At 39.0% G+C, this 20,030-nt stretch overlaps 2 protein-coding genes across 2 annotated transcripts; both read left to right on the top strand.

The window, feature by feature from the left end:
* Positions 1-4,156: 4,156 nt before the first annotated feature.
* LOC144628258 (actin, cytoplasmic) lies at positions 4,157-6,917 on the top strand. The gene is made up of 3 exons (XM_078486326.1): positions 4,157-4,497; positions 4,571-4,681; positions 5,969-6,917. Exons 1-3 carry the CDS (start codon positions 4,243-4,245, stop codon positions 6,731-6,733), a joined length of 1,131 nt encoding a protein of 376 aa, XP_078342452.1. The 5' UTR covers positions 4,157-4,242; the 3' UTR covers positions 6,734-6,917.
* Positions 6,918-7,724: 807 nt separating this feature from the next.
* On the top strand, positions 7,725-19,339 carry LOC144629239 (uncharacterized). Its single transcript, XM_078487476.1, has 5 exons — positions 7,725-7,880; positions 12,956-13,087; positions 17,237-17,379; positions 18,778-19,049; positions 19,098-19,339. Coding segments are annotated over exons 3-5 (327 nt in total). The 5' UTR covers positions 7,725-7,880; positions 12,956-13,087; positions 17,237-17,326; the 3' UTR covers positions 19,100-19,339.
* The last annotated feature ends 691 nt before the right edge of the window (positions 19,340-20,030 follow it).

Genomic DNA, 20,030 nt, shown 5'->3' with positions numbered 1-20,030 from the left:
ATCTTTTCTCCCTGTAAACGTTCGGGTAGCCTGTCACGCAGGCGTTCGGTAAGGGACCAGTCATATTTCTAAAGAGGGGGGCTGGTGCAAATAGAGAAAGTGTCGATGGTTTTTTATGCAGAGAAGAAAGGGTTGGGGGTTAACATAAATGTATACACGTATTAGGGAGTGGGTGAGGGGGAGGGGGAGATTCAGTAAAAAATGTGCTTCAAAAAGAGGGAAGGGTCAGGAGAATTTGGACCTGGCCTCCCTCCGCCTCATTTGTACCAACCCTTCTAAATAATGACCGGTCCCTAAATGGGGATTGGGGAACGGCGCGAAAAGAAAATGGCAAAGCGAAATAAACGGCACGCAATGCATGCAGAAGCGATGACGTTTCACAAAGGGGTCTTTAATAATTTTCAGAAAATTTGTCAAAAACTTAACGTAAATAAAAGTAGCTGACAATTTCTGTGTTGAATTCTTGTTCAATAAAAGTTGCTTTATCTTGTAGCGTCATATATGATGCAAGCTCAAACGCTGATTTGAAATTATTTACACTGGCCAGTTGTTTTTAGGGCTTTCCATAATTGCTTGGATTTTCAAATTGCCCGTAATTTTCAAAAGGTGATCAAAGTGCTCCAAAAATCTAAAAAGTGCTGAAAAAGCCGCTCAAAAAACGACGCTGCTCAAGAATTCTTTGAAAAGTTATTTCCCTTTGAGGGTTAGATTTCTAAACAAAAAGATCTCTAAGCATGCAATTTTAAGCAAAGAAGTATCTAATAAATACAGGGGAAGGGCATGTGCGGGAGTTGTGACTGTGGCGAAAGTGAAACGTCTTCACGTTTCTCGAAAATCTTCCCAAACTTCGTAATTTCGACGCTTGTTGGCCTTGAACAACATTCGGATATCTTCGGAGATCTTCGGGCTGGATATTGCTCAAAATGCAACAAGTTGCTCGAGAGGAAAAAGTTGCTCGAAACATGAAAAGTTGCAAAAAGTTGCAGCAACTTGTGGAAAGCCCTAGTTGTTTTAAAAGAATGTGATTTTCTACATCATCATGTTCAGACCCGACTCCAAAATCGATACACTGTTAAAAACAAATTTTTTTCCCCAAAATTATACCTGAACAGAATGCACAAACCATACCCTATCTCAAACCAAATATGGTCACAGGCTAGCGGACCAAAAGGGCTCGAAAACCGTTATACCCTTAGTCGTCGAACATACCTTATATAGGAAGTTGCATCCCACCCCCACCCCCGTGGGTGACACCGTTCGAACGCGTGAATGATTGCCTAAAAAACAACGACCATTTATCTCCTGTTAATTTTAGAGACTCCTGTGTCCAGACGGGAAAAATTCGAGATCAGAAATGAATAAAGACCTCGATCCGGGAGGCGAAGTTGGAAAAATTGTATTTTTTTCCGCCCAGCCCCTGAGGAAGATTTGTATTGCAAACCGAAATATAGGGCAAAATTTTTTCAATATATTTTAGTTGTTTTATCCACTTAATTTATTTTCGACCGCTTTAGCCGTCAGGTTCAGTTTGACGTCTATATTTTCCGTTTTAATTAAGTAACTGATCCAGGTCGGTAACCGTCCGGTTTGTCGTTATGATATTGCAGATTTTTATTTATTTTAAAAATTGTTTCGCAACAAGACCTATCTTAACAATAATCAATAAACGTATTTTATTATTTATATTATTATTAAATTAATCGTCTTTTTACTAGCTCAATGCCAGCTCTTAAGGTGGGGTTTTACCTAAATTTGAAGAAAAAAGTTTTTGAAACACCACCAGACAGTTGACCCCCGCGCCAGAGCACTCCTTGTTGTCAGAGGGACTAGCTGGTTTCCGTCTACCAATTTTTAACTTCAAATTCTAATTTTAAAATCACATTAAATCTCCAATATTTCCTTTTTCTCTAAATTGTACTAATTCTTTGAGAAAAATTATCTCCTCCCAAATAATCCCAAAAATCGCAAAGCATCAGGATATATGAAATGAGTAAAGCATTTTCGGATTGCTTTAAACGCGTTCAAGATACTTCGTTTAATTCATATTGAGCATTAGAAAATCGGCCTTCAGGTAAAGCCCAACCCTTAAGGAAATTTCACTCGCTCCTGACATTCTTTGTACAACGACCTTCTACAATTATTTCAGATAACGATTACCCAAAATGGACTTAACATTACTTGGTTATGACACAGTGATTATTTTGAGTGAAATATTTGACACGGTCACGACGGCAAGAAGACTAAGCTGGCAGTCTGAACATGTCTGAATAGTTAACATACTTTACCCTCATACGTCACGACCTGGTTGTTCAAATGTTGGACCGGAGGGGTGGGGGGTGGGGCTGGGTACTTCCGATAATGGGCAATACGGGGAGGTACGCCCGAAAAGGGTGCCTTATTCAGGCTGGATCGAGGTATTCAAAAGGGAAGGGGTTTTACGAGGTTGAGTATACAAAAGGGTAGGGAAAACTGTTATTAGTCACGCAATTTTAGGCAATTTCGGCACTGACTAACTGGTCATTTAATTACAAACTGAAATATCACAATAACTGCTAAAAACTGTAGAAGAACTCAAAAGAAACACAGAAAGGCCAAAGAGGGGCATAGATGGGCAAACTTCGAGAAGATTAAAACGGATTGCGTTCGGGTAAACTTGAAAAACGTCGGCCCGACTTTTTTCAAGTATCTCAATTTGTGTGAAAGTGTCATTTACAGTTCTCAAAAATCATCCTTCTTTGTTATGTGGCCGTAATTTTGCCAATAAATGACTTTTGATCTGCCAATTTAAAGTTTACAGCTCTTAATTAAAGAAAATTAAATACCGTGACATAGCCCTTAAGTATAAGGGCCTTTCACAATATCTTGGACAGGACAACCCACCGTACGGTTGATTCGTTTAAGCATTTATGGGCTATTCAAGTGAAAAGTTTAGAAAATAGATGGGGCATCCTTCCTGAAAAAAATTGAAGAGTATATAAAAGTGTAAAGGCTTAGACTGGAACTGAGCCTCCCCGTATAAAATTTTGAAGAGTACCTCTCCCCCACCCCCTGGGGCCAGGGCCTGGCTGTTCGCACCGGATCTATCACTCATCGCAATACGTTCCGTCATCAGCTATTCGCGATCCGGCACTCGATAGCGAGTTGGCCGATAAAAGTACCTAGCCCTCTGCTACTGGGTCACACGCGCGTGAAAGCTGCAAAGCCGTAGGAACGGGTTGCTGGTGGGAAGCCATAATCACGGAAAATTTAAAGTATAATACGCCTATTTCCTGTAATTATTTGCACTTGAATATATAATACGTCTTAGACGGATTTCTGGGATTTGATACGTCTTTCAAAATAAATTTGCCCAGCACTAAAAGCTGGACAAACCTGTTCATATTTTGGGGGTACGGAATTTCATTGCTATATAAATAAATACCATTTATCACTACCATATATAAAACTAACTCCTTTTAAAGTCAAATTTAAAATCTAAATTGCCCTTTACGCGTTCGTGATTTCCAGACATTCTTTAAACTCGTACGGAGAATTTGGCGTCACATCAAGACAAGGGTTGATTGTTCTCGCTTTTCTCATAAGCTGTCTGCTCGATGATTGATGAATATTGTATGGAGAAATTTAAATGTTAATCAGTTGCACGAAGGAAAGATTTTTAAAAATAAATTGACTTTACAAACATAACTGTCTGATAGGAAAACGTACGCTAAAAGCTTACAGAATTTAAGGTCCGTACAGTGCAGGCTACAACATTTTATTGAGAAAACATTGATTTGTTTATGCAAGCAAGGCTCAACAAAGCGGAACGCCCATTAAAAGCCGCAAGAATTCTTGTACGTAACAATCAACGGAAACTCACTCGAAATATTCCATATTTGGTAATAAAGTTGGACTCGCTGCAGGCTATGATCAAAGCCCAGCCGCGGTGAAAATTTCGATATCTCACGTAAAAGTTTGAAAATTTCGTGCATCATACTCACAGTTTTATTGTTAAAGGCAAGAAATTAGCCTTGGTTAGTGTGTAAATATGCAAATATTTCGCTTTCCGCGTCAGCTTCCTGAATAAACATCAACAGACCGGCATTGAATGGGCTTAGAAATTTCAGCCAATCAGCTGCTTGCACGACTTTCCGTGCGTATATAATGCGTGACACAGCGATGCGCGTTATCATTTCAAGAGTTTAGCTCTGCAGTCAGGTTGTAATTTTGAACTGGTTCATATTCAAAACCTAAAACTTCAACATGGCCGATGAAGATGTTGCTGCTTTGGTTGTGGACAACGGCTCCGGTATGTGCAAGGCCGGTTTCGCCGGAGACGATGCTCCTCGTGCAGTGTTTCCCTCCATCGTTGGTCGCCCAAGACATCAGGGTGTGATGGTCGGTATGGGCCAGAAAGACTCGTACGTCGGCGATGAAGCTCAGAGCAAGCGTGGTATTCTGACGCTGAAATACCCCATCGAACACGGCATCGTCACCAACTGGGACGATATGGAGAAGGTAAATTGAAAAAGCTTTGTCTGTGTAAGTTTGAACCGAGCGTTTTGCTAACAGATTTCGTTTACGTTTGCAGATCTGGCATCACACCTTCTACAACGAGTTGAGAGTCGCCCCAGAGGAACACCCAGTTCTGCTCACAGAAGCTCCACTCAACCCCAAAGCCAACAGAGAAAAGATGACACAGGTAAAATTCATTCGTTAATGTAAATTAATTTACTGCAACGGCAAAATTTTTGGCTGATTTTATTTATCCTTTGCCTTTTCCTCGACCTCTTTCGATTTAGAAATTCGCGAGTTAAATAAACAATAGCTCAGTCAGCGTGGAACATTTCTTATGACATAGACTCGTGTTCTCAAGAATATTCGAAAGCCGGTTTAAATTGTTACACACCCTAGGTTTGCTTTCTACGCCCTCTTGAGCAATATCTCAATCTGGGTTTGGTTTCGGTCTCGAAAACTCGAAAGAGCAATTTTTTTGTTACCGGCGAACTGTATCGGTCGTGTTCCGGTGGGCGTCGGTCGCGCTTATACCAGGGTGTGAGACGCTGTGCTGAAATTTTAACTGCAACCGATTCCGTGATTGCTGAGAAGGAAAGCAATCTCGAAATGCTAAAATTCTTTCACAAAAGAAAATCTGCCAAGAATATTGTTCGGGTTTGGCACAAAGAGTCACAGATTATTTTTTTTTGAAAGACAAATAAGTTATTTAAATGTCTGCCGGGTCGCTGCATCGAACGGTGCTGTTCTTTTGCCATATAAGGTTATGTTGTGTCCTGATTGGTCAGGTTTGAAATAACATAATTACCACGGGATTCAGAGGCGTCCATGCGCGGTATTGCAAACAATATCGAACTTGCCTTTGCATTTCGCAAGATCTGAAAGGATATTTTACAACAATGCAATTATTAAAACGGATTGATAGCTGTCTAGGTCCTTTCTTATTTTTAATCAGAGCGAGCTTTAAGATGTAAAATTGCGATGGTTTACAAACTTGGGCCTAAACGCAAATAGTGCGAAAAATATGTAGATTTCACACCCTGAAATAAACATGAAATACACCTTTTGTCGCGCGTCGGTTTTGTTACGAAGAAGTGTTTTTGTCTTTGATTGTTAAGGGCACTAAAAGTGATTTGACGGAGCTGAAGTCTTTTTTAATACTATTTTTTTGTTTTTAAGAAAAACTTGTATAGCGATGGTATGAATGGTCTTTTTTCACGATAATTTCTGCCTTGTTTCCCATTGAGGGATTTGGGGGTGGGGTGGGTGTGTAAGCGAAATAGTTTGCAGTCAATACACCATATCTATTTCACTTTTCAACAGCCTGACACTTAAATTGCTTTTATATTAAAATGGCTACAAAAACCGTTTCACAATTTTACTCAAATTCCAATTTATAACTACACAGTGTTGTACAGTTGAATGACTTGAACACAGCAATTAAACATGCATTTCTGTTCTTTTTATCCAACAGATCATGTTCGAGACCTTCAACTCTCCAGCCATGTATGTTGCCATCCAGGCTGTGCTGTCTCTGTATGCCTCTGGTCGTACCACCGGTATCGTGTTCGACAGTGGTGATGGTGTCAGCCACACAGTTCCCATCTATGAGGGCTATGCTCTTCCCCATGCCATCCTCCGTCTCGACTTGGCTGGCAGGGATTTGACTGACTACCTCATGAAGATCCTGACTGAGCGTGGCTACAGCTTCACCACCACAGCTGAGCGTGAGATCGTGCGTGACATCAAGGAGAAGCTTTGCTATGTTGCTCTCGACTTTGAGCAAGAAATGCAGACTGCTGCCTCAAGCTCCAGCTTGGAGAAGAGCTATGAACTTCCTGATGGTCAGGTCATCACCATTGGCAATGAGCGATTCAGATGCCCAGAGTCTATGTTCCAGCCCTCATTCCTTGGAATGGAATCTGCTGGCATCCATGAGACCACATACAACTCCATCATGAAGTGCGACGTGGACATCCGTAAGGATTTGTACGCCAACACAGTGTTGTCTGGTGGCTCCACCATGTTCCCAGGAATCGCTGACAGAATGCAGAAGGAAATCACTGCTCTCGCTCCACCCACAATGAAGATCAAGATCATCGCTCCACCCGAGCGTAAATACTCTGTATGGATCGGAGGATCCATCTTGGCCTCGCTGTCCACCTTCCAACAGATGTGGATTTCCAAGCAAGAATACGATGAATCTGGCCCATCCATCGTCCATCGTAAATGCTTCTAAATGAGACGGCCAGAAACCAACTGATTATGTGAACACATTTTCAGAATTACACACTGAACTGACTTTGGGCGACTCTAACAACTTGGAAGTGTATTTTCAAGATAACGTTTGTTTATTGTAAAATGGATCGTGATAGTTTTTATAAGATGTTGAAAAAATAAAACTTTGTTGACAATAACTGAAATGATATGTGACTTTCCTTGTCTCTTTCTCTTTACAATGGGTGATAGTTTTCTCTTATTCTTCCAATTCTTCTTTTCTCCCGTAAGGCAAATAAAACGATAATAGAGATCAATATGATAAGAAATAAACGGGTAGATTGATTCGGTTGCTAGTCTTGTGCGCGTGGTCGGATATTTTCTGGGACTGAAAAATGGTTTTTACCGCAGGCTTTGCAGAAAGGAGTTTGGTTATCTTGACCCTAGTGGGTGGGGCTGGGCGGAGCGTTGCGTGACACTTCCGTGATTCGCGTGGAAAAAATGTTTTGTGAAGTTCTGTCTTAATTTCTCGTGCACTGCATTACCCCAACGCAAATGGAAAAAAATAATCCCCTTTTATACTGGACGGAAATTTTTACTGTTGCGCAAACGACAGATCGAAAAGGCCCGCTGAAAACATGAATCCCGATACAGAACTCGAACCTTCCCCGATTCCCCCCTTCAGGTCGTTTTCTTACCCATATCTCAAACCGTTTTCGATTGGTTTAAGTTATACGGCGCGCAGATGACTCAAATCGATGTCGTTTAGTTTTAAATGTAAATCTGCTGAAATCTGTTGTACAAAATGTACGTGACCGAGCAAAGGATGACCAGTTCTAACCGCGAAAGATTGTTATAGCCTTAGTCCGGTATTAAACAGCTAATATGTTTTTCCTTATTCGGAAATTTTTTCTAGAAAATCAGATTTTGCTGGAATCATCCCTCCATCACAAAAATAGCCTGTTATATAACACTGCATTTGTTACCGGACTGCGTGATGGATCAGCCCGCTGCACCCATAATCCTTTACAGACTCGAAATGGCCGCACGGTTGCAGTCGCTCTCGAGTCGAGCTGTGTTAAAATTTTCTTTACCAAAGTAATTTGAAGCTCCAGAACATGTATATATACGCTGGGTACGAGTTTACTTTGATGAATACTACATAAATGGTAAGTGATTTACAATTTACCCTTTAATAACGTTACAGTGAATATAAATATTGTACATGTTCTGTTGCCTGCCATGCAGGCTGTAGAATTGCTTTATAAACAAGTAAAAATTAAAAATTACTCGACGTTTTTCTCTCTTCTTTAAAGAATAAACTGTTAATTTACGTCCTATTTATCTTAAAGTTTGGGAACAACTACAGAATCCAGAGCCACTTTGGTCCACCTCATTCACAGTCACTTGTGTGACTTTGAATGACTTTATTTTTTCCCATATTAAAATAATACAAGTGTAAATATAGTAAATAAAATATGTACATACAAACAATAGACAATAAGAATAGACAATAAGAATAAAAAGGCTAAAAATGGTTTTTATTCCATTTTTAGCCTTTTAATTCTTATTGTCTATTGTTTGTATGTACATATTTTTAGCGCTTTTACTATATTTACACATGTACTTAATTTTATACTAACACTTACTTGAAAATGACCGTCGAACGGTCGAAACGTCGTTCTAATTTTTTAGCGTTCAACTTTATTATACAATCAACTTCCAAAAACTTGTTGATTTGAATTTTAAAATGATACAACATGTATATTTGGCTGTTACATTTGATCTTGGGAGGAAGACTAAAGAAACCCTTGCGGGCTTTTACCAAGTAGTCTCCCTTTTTAAAAATAATCTATCTAAATTTAGCTAATTGTAGCACTACAGAACAAGGCAAAGCACAATAGAATGATGCTATTCTTATTCAGTGTGGCCCTGTATTCTGTATATTGTGGGTGCCCGTAAACTTCTCAAAATCATTAATAATTCTTTAAATTAAAACAAAGGAAATCATAACCATGAATGAGGTTTGGATATCAGATTTTTACAATTTAATTTCTCTGTTTACTCCATAGTTTGTTTCGAATTTCATCAAAAAAAATAGGTGACAAATTACTCCTTAATTTTGGCGCAAAATTTTAACGCTAATTTATAATTTCACATGTAAAATTATACAAAATTGCCATGGCAACGTAGTTAGTGGCAAGATGGCGTCCGTAATAAAAGATATTTTAAAGCTTAAACTTTGTACATTTTTGCTTGAATTTCATCTTAGCCAGCTAGCCTTGGCCATGTAATAAAACTCTTGATGATATTTTATATTTCAAAACGTAAAAACAACTTCTAGATTTTTGAGCATTTTAGACGGGCAATGTTTTCAGTTCATTCAAGCCAAACTATGGTCATAAAATATGTGAGAAATGTTTGACAGTTGATTCATCTTTGAAACTTTTTGTCAACAGCAAAAAGGAATCTCTAAAAGGTTTTCTTCGAAGACAAAAACTTGCGAACTTGAGCAAAAAGTATGCTTAATCAACTTTTCAAAGCTCGGAGTCGCGATGCAATATACCAGTAAAAAACCTACGATTGCAAGCGTAATTTGTCACCTATGATATTAAAATGTAATCAATTGGTATACTTGTGAAATTAGGAAATAATTTCACTTGCATTTTATCAAAATGCTTAATTTCCCTCGCCTAAAGGCTCAGGAAATTATTAGCATTTTGACAAAGTGCGCGTGAAATTATTTCCTAATTTCACTCATCACCATTTGATTACCAATACAAATACTCTGCTGCATGTTCTATTTTCAACTCTCATCTTCGTGATTGGATATCTGGATGAAATACTGTCACTCGTTTTTGATATTTTACTTTACTGACAATAAGATAATACCACCCTACCCTCCAGGGTTTTTCTCAAGTGCATCAAAATCATGCATTCATGTGCGTGCCTACAGACTTGCAGAATTCAGTATGTAGATGTGAGTGTCTTACTGGAAAATAGACCACTCGTAATACAGTACTTACCCGCTTATAAGAACCTGCAATTTAAGAACCTGTTAGCCTAAAAAATATCAATTTAGACCCCATTTACATAAGAACCCTGATATTTGAGAGGCAGCAGAGCGTTTTGGAACATGCTAAGGCTAAGTTTGTCCCAAAAATGCTCAGCAGGTTTTCATATTTAGGGCATTTTTTGGTTCTAGCAACTTTTCTTTTGTAAGCAGTTTCTATAGACTGAAGATTTGTGAAGATATTTCTCCAATTGTTGTTCGAAGCCATTTGAACGTTTGAAAGTTTCCTGAAGACTTCCAAGGAAGTTTCCAAGATGTTTGAATTCACTCACGAGACGGAATACCGTAAAATTCCGGTTATAAGCCCTGGGCTTATACAACTTCATAAGGGGTTTTGGATGGGCTTATAAGCGGACGGACTTATATCCGGGAGGATTAATAAGCGGAATAAAAAAAAAACGTTTCCAAACGAGCCACAGGAGTGTTGATCGAAATATGTTTTTAGGTTAAAAACACATAATAAAGCAACATTTAGCCCTGTTCAGTACCGTCATTCAGCAGAGGGGGGCTTATATCCGGGGGGGGGGGGGGCTTATAACCGGATGTATTTTTTTGTTTCCAGGCAGATATATGGGCCTATAACCGGGGGGGGGGGGGGGCTTATAAGTGGGGAGGCTTATAACCGGAATTTTACGGTATCTTGACTAACCAATTTTACGCTGCGCTCACTACATTTTCGGCACCAAAATGTGCTGCCTCCCTTAGACTCTGCTGCCTATATATTTGTCCACAGTCATTATCTGTTCCAAGAAGTGAACAGTTTTCTGAGAGCTGTGATCTTTGAGGAACAGATAATGTCAAAGGACGAAATTATGTCAGTGCATATTTTTTTGTGTGTGTTTATAATCCTTCAAATACCTTATTATAGGAATATAACGAAGCATTTTAACAACGCGAACAAAACGTACGCGTAATAAAATTAACGCGAATTGTCGAAAAGTTATGTTAACATGCATTTAATTAACGCGAATTCTTGTGTGGTGTGTGCTTACATGCAGTTAATTAACGCGAATTTGATGCGTAGTAATTTTAATGGCAACCTGCGCAATTCAAAAACCAAAACAACAACGTCCAAAAACAGAACTTTAAGGTTTAATTTTGATAAACCATATACAAAACAGATATATTTAAATAGACGAAATAGTGACTAGTATCCAATGAATGGGTCCAGGGATGGAATACAATCCCGTCCTGGCGCTTTCCACTGCCTCTGTTATTCTGGCAGCTTTGACGAAGAAGTAATTGACATGTAAACATATCTTTGCAGAAATAAAGGTCTCTTAAAATAACAATGCTATAAAATAGCGTTATTTTAATTAACAATGACGTAAATTAAGGTTCATGAAATTAACGCGAATTTTTGAAATTCGCGTTAATTACATGTTTCTTTAATTTCCTATAATAAGGTATTTTGACATAAGGCTGCTCATTTTTGGGTGACATTTTACAATTTAGTTCAGTCAAGTGAACCAAGGCATAGCCACTTGACTAAGCTTTTGACAAGTTTTTGATTGATTTGTTTGATGGCTTCCAGTTTGAACGGGCCAAACAGATTTTCAGAACAGGAAATTTGGCAGGCAATTGTCGTGATCATAAGATACTGTTGGCTGTATCTAAGCGTGAACACTTCATGAAAATACATGTTCAATATCTGCATCACACGTTGCATGATTCTTTGTCAAACTTCAAAGTTTAAAGGGGTTTCAGACAACGTCTCGTATGAGCAATTATGAAGTTTATATTAAATTAACAATAAATTTATTTTGTGTGGGATTCTATACAGGAAAGGCATTTCTTAGATTTTTGTAAGACTTAGCCATAACTTCAAGTGTTCTGTGTTTGTAAACCAGATAAAACTGAACATTTTACAAATCTTTACAAAAAATAAATTTTACACGAAGCTGCCAGAGACAGGCAATGTGGCGCATTATGTTTATGGCTCGCTGAACATAAAAGTTTTGTACCATATTTTTTTATGGTGTTTATATTCTGATGGTTTAGCAAAGCAAACCCCCTTTTAAGCGATGACTTGTAAGTGATGACGTCATCGCTTATTGCTATCGCACGACAGGTTCTTTTATTCTGTTTGTCTGTTTGGCCCAACTGAACAGAAATCAAGTTTAACTTAACAAGAAATTGCCGCATAGAATACAAAAGTGAAATACTCCCATGCAGTCAGAATGGAACACTACAATGTATAAATGAAAGAGACTAATTTTATAAGGTGGGATCTATTAGATTTAGTAGACAGAAATTTCTAATTCTTATAATATACAGGGCCACTGTAACAAGAGACTGTTTGACCTTTCTTGCAGCTTAAAAGCTAACTCCCGCATATCGTATGTCGTTTATGGGATGCCACACACTACAATATAACCCAATCTACTGTGTCTACGAAGAAAATGTGTTATTAACTTTGCATCCTTGGCCTGTAAATTTATAACTACTTTTTTTTCTTTTGAATTCCATCAGATCCTAGTCCTATGCTATTTAGACAATCACCAAAATTGCTTCTTAGGTTTAAAAAATGTACACTGCAATTGGATAACAGTCTCAATCACGCACAAGGTGTCAGCTACTTTTGCTTACGTTGAGTTTTTGACAAATTTCCTTAAAATTGTGTTAGACCCTTTGTGAAACGTCATCGCTTCTGCATGCGCTGCATACTGTTTATTGATATAAGTTCTGTTAATATAAGTTCAGCAGAAAACAAAAGTTTACAGCCACTTTCAGTGTTCATGCATAGTAAGGTTATCTTTTTACATCCATCTTTCGACATCGTCTTTCGTTTTTTTTAAATAAGCTAATCAAAACGGATGCATACCAGGTTTTGTTTCATGCAAATGAGCCCACAAGTTCAGAAGGTCCGCTAATGCAGTTCAACTAGCGATGGCTTGGAAGAAACGTTGTCAGAAACCCCTTAAAACTTTGATGGCTTTGATATCCTGCCTTCCATTTTTTAAGGCATCTGATTGGTAGTTTAAAGCAACCAGAAACCACCAAATTCATAAAACTAATAAAAAACTTGTCAAAAAGATGTCAAAAACTTAGCCAGGTGGCTACGCTTCGGTGTGCTTCGCCTTGACTATCTGCATCTTGATGGGACGTTTTGAGGCTAAAAATGCATGCCATTGGTTTCAGTATCTAATCCATATTCATGACAAATTGTAGATTTTTCTGCAAACCAAGGCATTTGTGGATGCGTAAAGGCATGTCATCCTACTGAAGGCTAGATTATACACTTGAAGGAAAAAGATGAGGAGCTGATAGTTAGGAAAGAAGACTTCACTTTTCGAGCTGAAGGTAAGCGCTGCATGACTATGAAAAAAATACACGCTTTAATTTTGTTTGGCTGAAGTTAGGGAGCAGGGATGGCGCAGTGGTGAGAGTGCTCACCTCCCATCAATGTGGCCCAGGTTCAATTCTTGGACCTGGCATCATAATTAATATGTGGCCTGGGTTGGGTTTGTTGTTGGTTCTTGTCCTTGCTTCGAGGGTTTTTCTCCATTTTTCCTCCCTCCTGAAAAACCAACATTTTCAAATTCCAATTTGACCTCCGTCGATAGAGGACCCACATGAAAACCAGCTAGAGCTTATGTGCATGGCTTCCTCTCTAAATATAGTAATTTTGTTCAGTTATTTTTGTCCAAAAATACTTTTTATTTAACAGGGCTGCAAATAACAGTCGGTCATCGGACATTGGCCGACCAAAATTTGCTCATGTCCAACAAAATCCCAAGTGTGGTCGGACATGATGTCCGGACAATTTTTTGATCATAAATCATTTTACGGCAACAATGAATAAAATTCAACCTTTTGTTTTTGGTGATGTCCGACCACAAATTTGTTTGGTCTGACCAAGATGGGGTCTTTGTAGGACATACATGTACCGGTATGTCCTTTCAAGTAAAAAAAATTATTTGCACTCCTGCTTGTAATCATCACAGTGTTCAGACTATGTTATGGGTGAGTCACTGACATGGGTGAGTCAGTGAGTGAGTCATATATGTAGTACCGGGCATTAACACAACTATCTTGGGGCTACTACTAGCTTCTGTCAAAAACTAATCAAAATTTGCCACTTCTAAAAGTGCATCCTAGCCTTTAGGTGAGTGTTTATACAAATAAATATCAAGCTGCGAGGGGGATATTAAACAACAAGACAGCAAGCTTTAGATTTTTGTCGGCTGATCTAGTTGGCAAGGGGTGAAGCAAGTGTTAACTATTAAAATTTAAAGTTGACAGAAACCTTGACCACGTCGTCTTATTGTTTTATTAAAGCCGAGAGACTGATCTATTGAACAAAACGTTCAAATGTTTTATTTAGTAAGCAAGTAAGTAAAGTCTTTATTTAACGAGGGTAGCACTAAAATAGCATAAAACACTAACGAACCAGTGGCCCTCAATAATTATTTACAATAAAATATAAAAATGCACAGAACAATACGAATATTAAAACTATGGATAAACTATGAAATATTACGAATAAAAATACAAGATATACAAGATAAAATATTAAAAAGGTAAAAAGAGTAAAAGTGTAACTAAATTACAGAATAAAATGATTTAAAAGCTGCTGTTCTTTAAAAATTCTCTTCCAAAGAGATTTCCTAAAAGCTTTAATCGTTGATAATTTTCGCATAAATAGGGGTAGGCTCTTCCATTCTTTACAAGCAGTCACGGTAAAAGTTCTGCCACCTTCAGTTAATCGTTTTATAACTGGGTGAACAATATTAAAGTTGGCATATCTTGTATTTCGTGAATGAGTCTTGCTAGTAAGCTTAAGTAAGCTTAGTTTGGTTTGTGTTTTTGGCAGTTTTACTTGCTTACACTTGCTTGGGTTCCCAGGACAGTCTGTCAAATAATAGGGGGAAGGCCGAAAAATAACCACCTGAGGACTTGATTTTTCCGTTTAAGGTCATTGCCCTGTATTGCATTGCGCATCCTTACTGCGCAGAATTTTACACGTAATTAGCGCGCGCGCACACACACACACATCAACAAAATGGCGGCTTTTTTCTGTGCGGCTTAGTCCGCGAGAGAAGTAAATTGTCACTTTCTCCTAAACCAGCCTGGTGACCTATCAATTTTTTCTCATATTTTGGGTGTAGTGATCAAATTCTTTCTGTAAAATGAAAACAGATCAATTCATGTGTTTGAAAAATAAATTATCGCTAAAAAAGTGTGCTTTGCCAGTACTCGCAGCGGAATTATAAAGGAATTATATGGAATATACATGGTCTTCCTGCTCCTAAACGAATATGGTGACCCCCCTTTTTTATTTCAAAATTGAAGTTCCCTTTACTTAGTAATAAACCCTTAGGTGAAGTTTGGTTAAAAATCTATGTTCATATATTTCGGGGCAATGACCTTAAAAGATTTCGTCTACTAGTAGTTAGATCTTTCTTTTAATGTGACCTAAATATTCACAAAAATGTTGCCAGTTGGAAATCTTAAGCTACGTTCACATTAGGCCTAAACATGATTGAGCAGAAACATAGCGAAAAAAACAAGTAATCGGTGACCTTAAAGTCAACGGATACCCCCAAAGTTTCATCAATTGTTGCCTTGTTTCGGCTCAAGAAACCATACGGCCAGAAAACCAAGAAAGTCAAGAGAGTCCAAGGGGTTACGCTTCAATCCCTTACATAAAGTGTGTTTCCGAGAGAGTTCGACGTGTGCTTAGCAGAGAAAACATAAGAACCACTTTCAAGCCTGTCAAAACATTGGGCAATATCTTTAAGAAACCAAAAGACCGCCCCGCCACAAATCAGATCAAGGGAATTGTGTACAAAGTCAAATGCAAAACATGTGATTTTGCCTATGTGGGAGAGAGCAAAAGATAGTGGAATTCGCGCGGCGCAGAGCACAAGCCTGGCACAAGATCTAATAACGAAAGCGCAATAAGATTTCATGCGGAAACAACAGACCATGACATTCATCCGGATTATGTAGAAATTTTAGAAAGAAATGTCAACAATAGGCAACAACGCCTATTCCTAGAAGCGCTACATTCTATCCAGGACATTAACTGTGTGAATGAGCATGTGCATTTCCCACAAGTTTATTTAACATTGGGAACATCCCTAGAGACCGGCGGTGTATAAAAACTTATTATGCAAAAACTGAACCAATTTTAACTCTGATGAAGGTAACAGAGAGTTACCGAAAATTCAGTTTTATACGTTTTTTACCACCGATTTTAAGATCAGATACAAACCAAATTTTATTAATGTCAAACACTGATCGCCCTAATAACAAAACAATATATACCTAATAACAAAATGCGAAGATGTACCAAAGCTAAATTTTAACTGTTCACTAAAATGCTAAGAAAATTCGGTCTTCTGGGTAGTCTCTTAATAGTACAATGTACCTAGTCAATTTCAATCTTAATTTCAATAATAGTCAATACTCCTCTTGTGCCCCTTTTAGAGGGGTGGGGGTGGGCGCTTATTCGAGGCTGGGCGCTTATTAACTCTTTCTACCTACAGGATGGGCACTTATTCAAGGTGGGCGCTTATTCGAGGTTGGGCACTTAATCGAATAAATATGGTAAGCCCACCCAAAACCCCCTGCAAAGTTGTATAAGCCCAGGGCTTCTAACCGGTATTTTGTTGCATCTGGGAGTTAATGAAGATGAAGTATTCAACATGACACAAGCAAGGGACAAAGAAAAAATTCTGAGTCCCCGACGGGAATCAAACCCATGGCCTCCCAGATACCGGTTGGGCGCTCTAACCAACTGAGCTACGAGAGACTCGTTGTGAGCTGGGCCATTTTTACTAGGTTGATAACCATCTTTATTATTTACTACAAACTTGATGAATTCAACATTGCTGATCCTAGCAGTATGCAGGACGCATGTCACTTATCAACCTAGTTAAATGGCCCAGCTCACAACAAGTCTCTCGTAGCTCAGTTGGTTAGAGCGCCCAACCGGTATCTGGGAGGCCATGGGTTCGATTCCCATCGGGGACTCAGAATTTTTCTTTGTCCCTTGCTCGTGTCATGTTGAATACTTCATCTTCATTATTTATTACCGAGCTTAAAATTTATCATCTTTATTATTTACTATCTGGGAATTACTTTGGGTATTAAGATATGGCTTGATTCCCTCCTACCCGACACGTCAAAACCCAAACACCCACAGGGATAACCACTCATACCCACCCTACCCACATCCCCCACCTTCTCCCCCCCTCCCCCCAATTTTTTTACTGCCTAATCCCATATCCAGATATTCTCTTGGGATAAAGAAGGAGTGTTCCCTTGGTATAGAGGTTTAGGGATGAGATTATTTGCAACTGAATGCAAAGATGTAGCAAGTGCATGTGCCATCTCTCTATTATGTCCCGTGATTTGCTGCCTGAAATTGTTTGTAAGCTCAAAATATGTGCCATTGGTTTCAGTATCTTCAGTATCTTATCCATATTTCATGAAAAATTGTAGATTTCTTGCAAGCCAAGCCATTTGTGGAAGCTAGTGTGAAGAAATCATGTCATCCTTCTGAAGGCTAGATTATACATTTGAAGGAAGAAGATGAATAGCTTTAAGCTAGCAGAAAGAATGTGGCATAACTATTCAAGCCGAAGGTAAGCACTGATTCTGAAGAATACACTCTTCAATTTTGTTCAGTTATTTTTGTCCAAAATTACCTCTTGTAGACATCACAGTGTTCCGACGATGTTATTAGTGAGTCAGTGAGTCATGAATGTATGTCACACCTATCAGACCTATCAGAATGGGGCTGCTATCAAGAACCAATCAAAATTTGCCACTTCTAAAGGTGCATTGTAGCCTTTAGGTGAGTGTTTACTGTATACTAATAAATATCAAGTGACGAGGGGAATAATTAACATTAAGACAGCAAGCTTGAGATTTCTGATGGCTGACAGTTGGCAATACCCAGAGACTCTCTGATCTATTTATTACAAAAAGTTCAATAAAAGTGTTTTATTTCTAGTTTGGTTTGTGTTTTTGGCAGTTTTACTTTCACATGCTTGCATGGGTTTCCACTGAGGACAGTCTATCAAACATGGGGGGTGGGGACTAAGACCGTCCCACAAATAGTCAGCAGGTTATCATATTATTCATTTTCATGCTCTTGCAACTTCATGTTGTCTGCGCATTTTTCTAGACCAAAGATTCTTTGAATGTTGTTTGAAGGCCATAAAATTATTTAAGTTTCTGATCATTTTTCAAACTTTTCTGAAGATAAACGAAGTTTCCCGAAGACTTCCAAGGAGTTTTGAAGATGTTTGAATTCACTCACGAGACAGAATCTTTGCTTGCAATATTTTTGGCACCAAAACGTGGGGGCTTGAGCCCCCCCCCCCCAAGTTTTCGTTTTGGGAGGGGGGTTGAGCCCCCCCCCCCCAAGTTTTCGTTTGGGGGCCCTGCTCCCACTGCGCTGGCACCTATGGTTGGGACTTGTTAAGGTGCATTGTGTATAAAAAGGTTTGCTTGGACAATTCAAGAATGGCCATCTTTGTTCTTCTGAAAACAGGAAGAGGTGTCTGGTGTATGGTCACAGTCTGTGGCTGATGATTCCTGTCTTTGAAGCCAAAGCAGCTAAGACAGGAACCATTGCAGCATTAAAAGGCTATGGGTATTTCTACTACCCCCAAGATGAGATGCTGGTCCATTACAGGGCTACCCCCAACATTAGCTCACTGGTACCCGTTAATACACCCATGTGGATAGAGGCACTTTGAGAGTAAAGTGCTTTGCCCAACAACAAAATACATTGACCCTGGCCAAGGCTCGAACAGCCCAGCATGCTAACCATAAGGCTACCCTCACCCTAACCCTGTGATGGACTAGCATCCCATCCGGGTGGGGGAGTAGAAATACTTCTAGTCACTTCATGCTAAAGAAACCAGGATAAGCTCTGACCAGATGGGCCACTAGGCTCAAATGCAGACTTTACCTATTCCTTGGTTAGGGACCATGTACAGATACTTACTTATCAACATTGCATTGTTTTGCAGGCACATTGGTTATGGTAGAGACAGCAAGCATATGTCCCAAGGACAGAAGGACCTAGGATGGAGTACTCAGGACAGAGGGCCTACGATGGAGGACCTAGGACAAGGCCCAGGATGGAGGAACCAAAACAGAAGACCCAAGAGACAGTGGACCTGGATCATGATGGACAGAGGACTAAGGACCAAAGATGGAAGACTGAGGAACAAGGAAAGAGCAAAGAGGATGGATGGCCAAGAACTCTTATTAACACTGTGTCATAGATATGTGTTATTTTTTTTTTTTATTTTCCAAATTATATATATTATTATTATTATTATTATTTAAAGGTAATATTATACCAAAACAATTAATCATCGACAAGTGTCAATGGTCGCTCTGTGAACATGTAATAATATGATTGGCTAGATTTTTAACAATCAATGGGAATTTAAATTCTAATAATAATTTTTTTAAGATAGAAAAAATAAAAAATTGAAGTGACATTTTGTGTATAGAACACTTTCTGACCAATGCACGACCTAGCCACAAACACAAAACAAAGGTTTCGGGCAAGGCCCTTCTTCAAAAACCGGTTTCACACTGAAAAAAAAAACGGTTTTACACTGAAGAACGCCATGAGCTGAAAGGCTGATGGTATGGTATTACCTTAGTCTGGGTGGTGGGGGTGAATGTGTTGGTAAGAGAGGGTTGGGCAGCTAGGCCGGATAGTATAGACTATAAAAAGTATAGTTTTCTCACGAGATGTCAAATTCGCGACGGGACATTTGCAGGCAGATGATAAACGAGATCTTGAGACTGCTCTCCCCAATCTCACTAAATCTTTTGCCTTCGTCCCAGTTCTTTTTTTGGAAGACTCCTTCGCAGCCCTTTTTTGGGCTGTCACACAACAATCCCCCAAAGAAACGGCTGCCCACATCCGTGTGTGACAACCCACGGCTGTGAATGAGGTAATTTTTTTGGACGCGGCGCTTCGCCTAAACAAACTTTCATCTTTTACTTTTTTGCACTCCATCAGAAAAACACAGATAAAGAAGAAAAACAACTTTATTTTTTATTTACAGTATCATCTAATATGAAATTTAACTTTCTTTTTAATATGATGCTTACTTTAAACAAACTGAACGGGTTTTATTTTCTCTGGCCAGCACACAGAAGCATAGTCTCCTTCGCAGCCGCTATTTGTGATGTTACGCAACGCTTCTTTAGGGGAAGCGCCGCGTGACATCCCAAACAGCGGCTGGGAAGTAGACTAACA

The sequence above is a fragment of the Oculina patagonica genome, chromosome 10 (assembly GCF_052425735.1).
Source record: "Oculina patagonica isolate OP01 chromosome 10, crgOcupat, whole genome shotgun sequence".
Lineage (NCBI taxonomy): Eukaryota > Metazoa > Cnidaria > Anthozoa > Scleractinia > Oculinidae > Oculina > Oculina patagonica.
Note: the sequence above shows the minus strand (reverse complement) of the source record. Positions and strands in the feature narration are given on the sequence as shown.

Bases quoted from the DNA above. Each gene is read 5' to 3' on its own strand.
- LOC144628258 (XM_078486326.1), top strand. From the start codon at position 4,243: ATGGCCGATGAAGATGTTGCTGCTTTGGTTGTGGACAACGGCTCCGGT. The intron at 4,498-4,570 runs GTAAATTGAAAA...TTACGTTTGCAG, and splicing joins ACTGGGACGATATGGAGAAG to ATCTGGCATCACACCTTCTA. The intron at 4,682-5,968 runs GTAAAATTCATT...TTTATCCAACAG, and splicing joins ACAGAGAAAAGATGACACAG to ATCATGTTCGAGACCTTCAA.
- LOC144629239 (XM_078487476.1), top strand. From the start codon at position 17,327: ATGAATAGCTTTAAGCTAGCAGAAAGAATGTGGCATAACTATTCAAGC. The intron at 17,380-18,777 runs GTAAGCACTGAT...ATTGTTTTGCAG, and splicing joins CATAACTATTCAAGCCGAAG to GCACATTGGTTATGGTAGAG.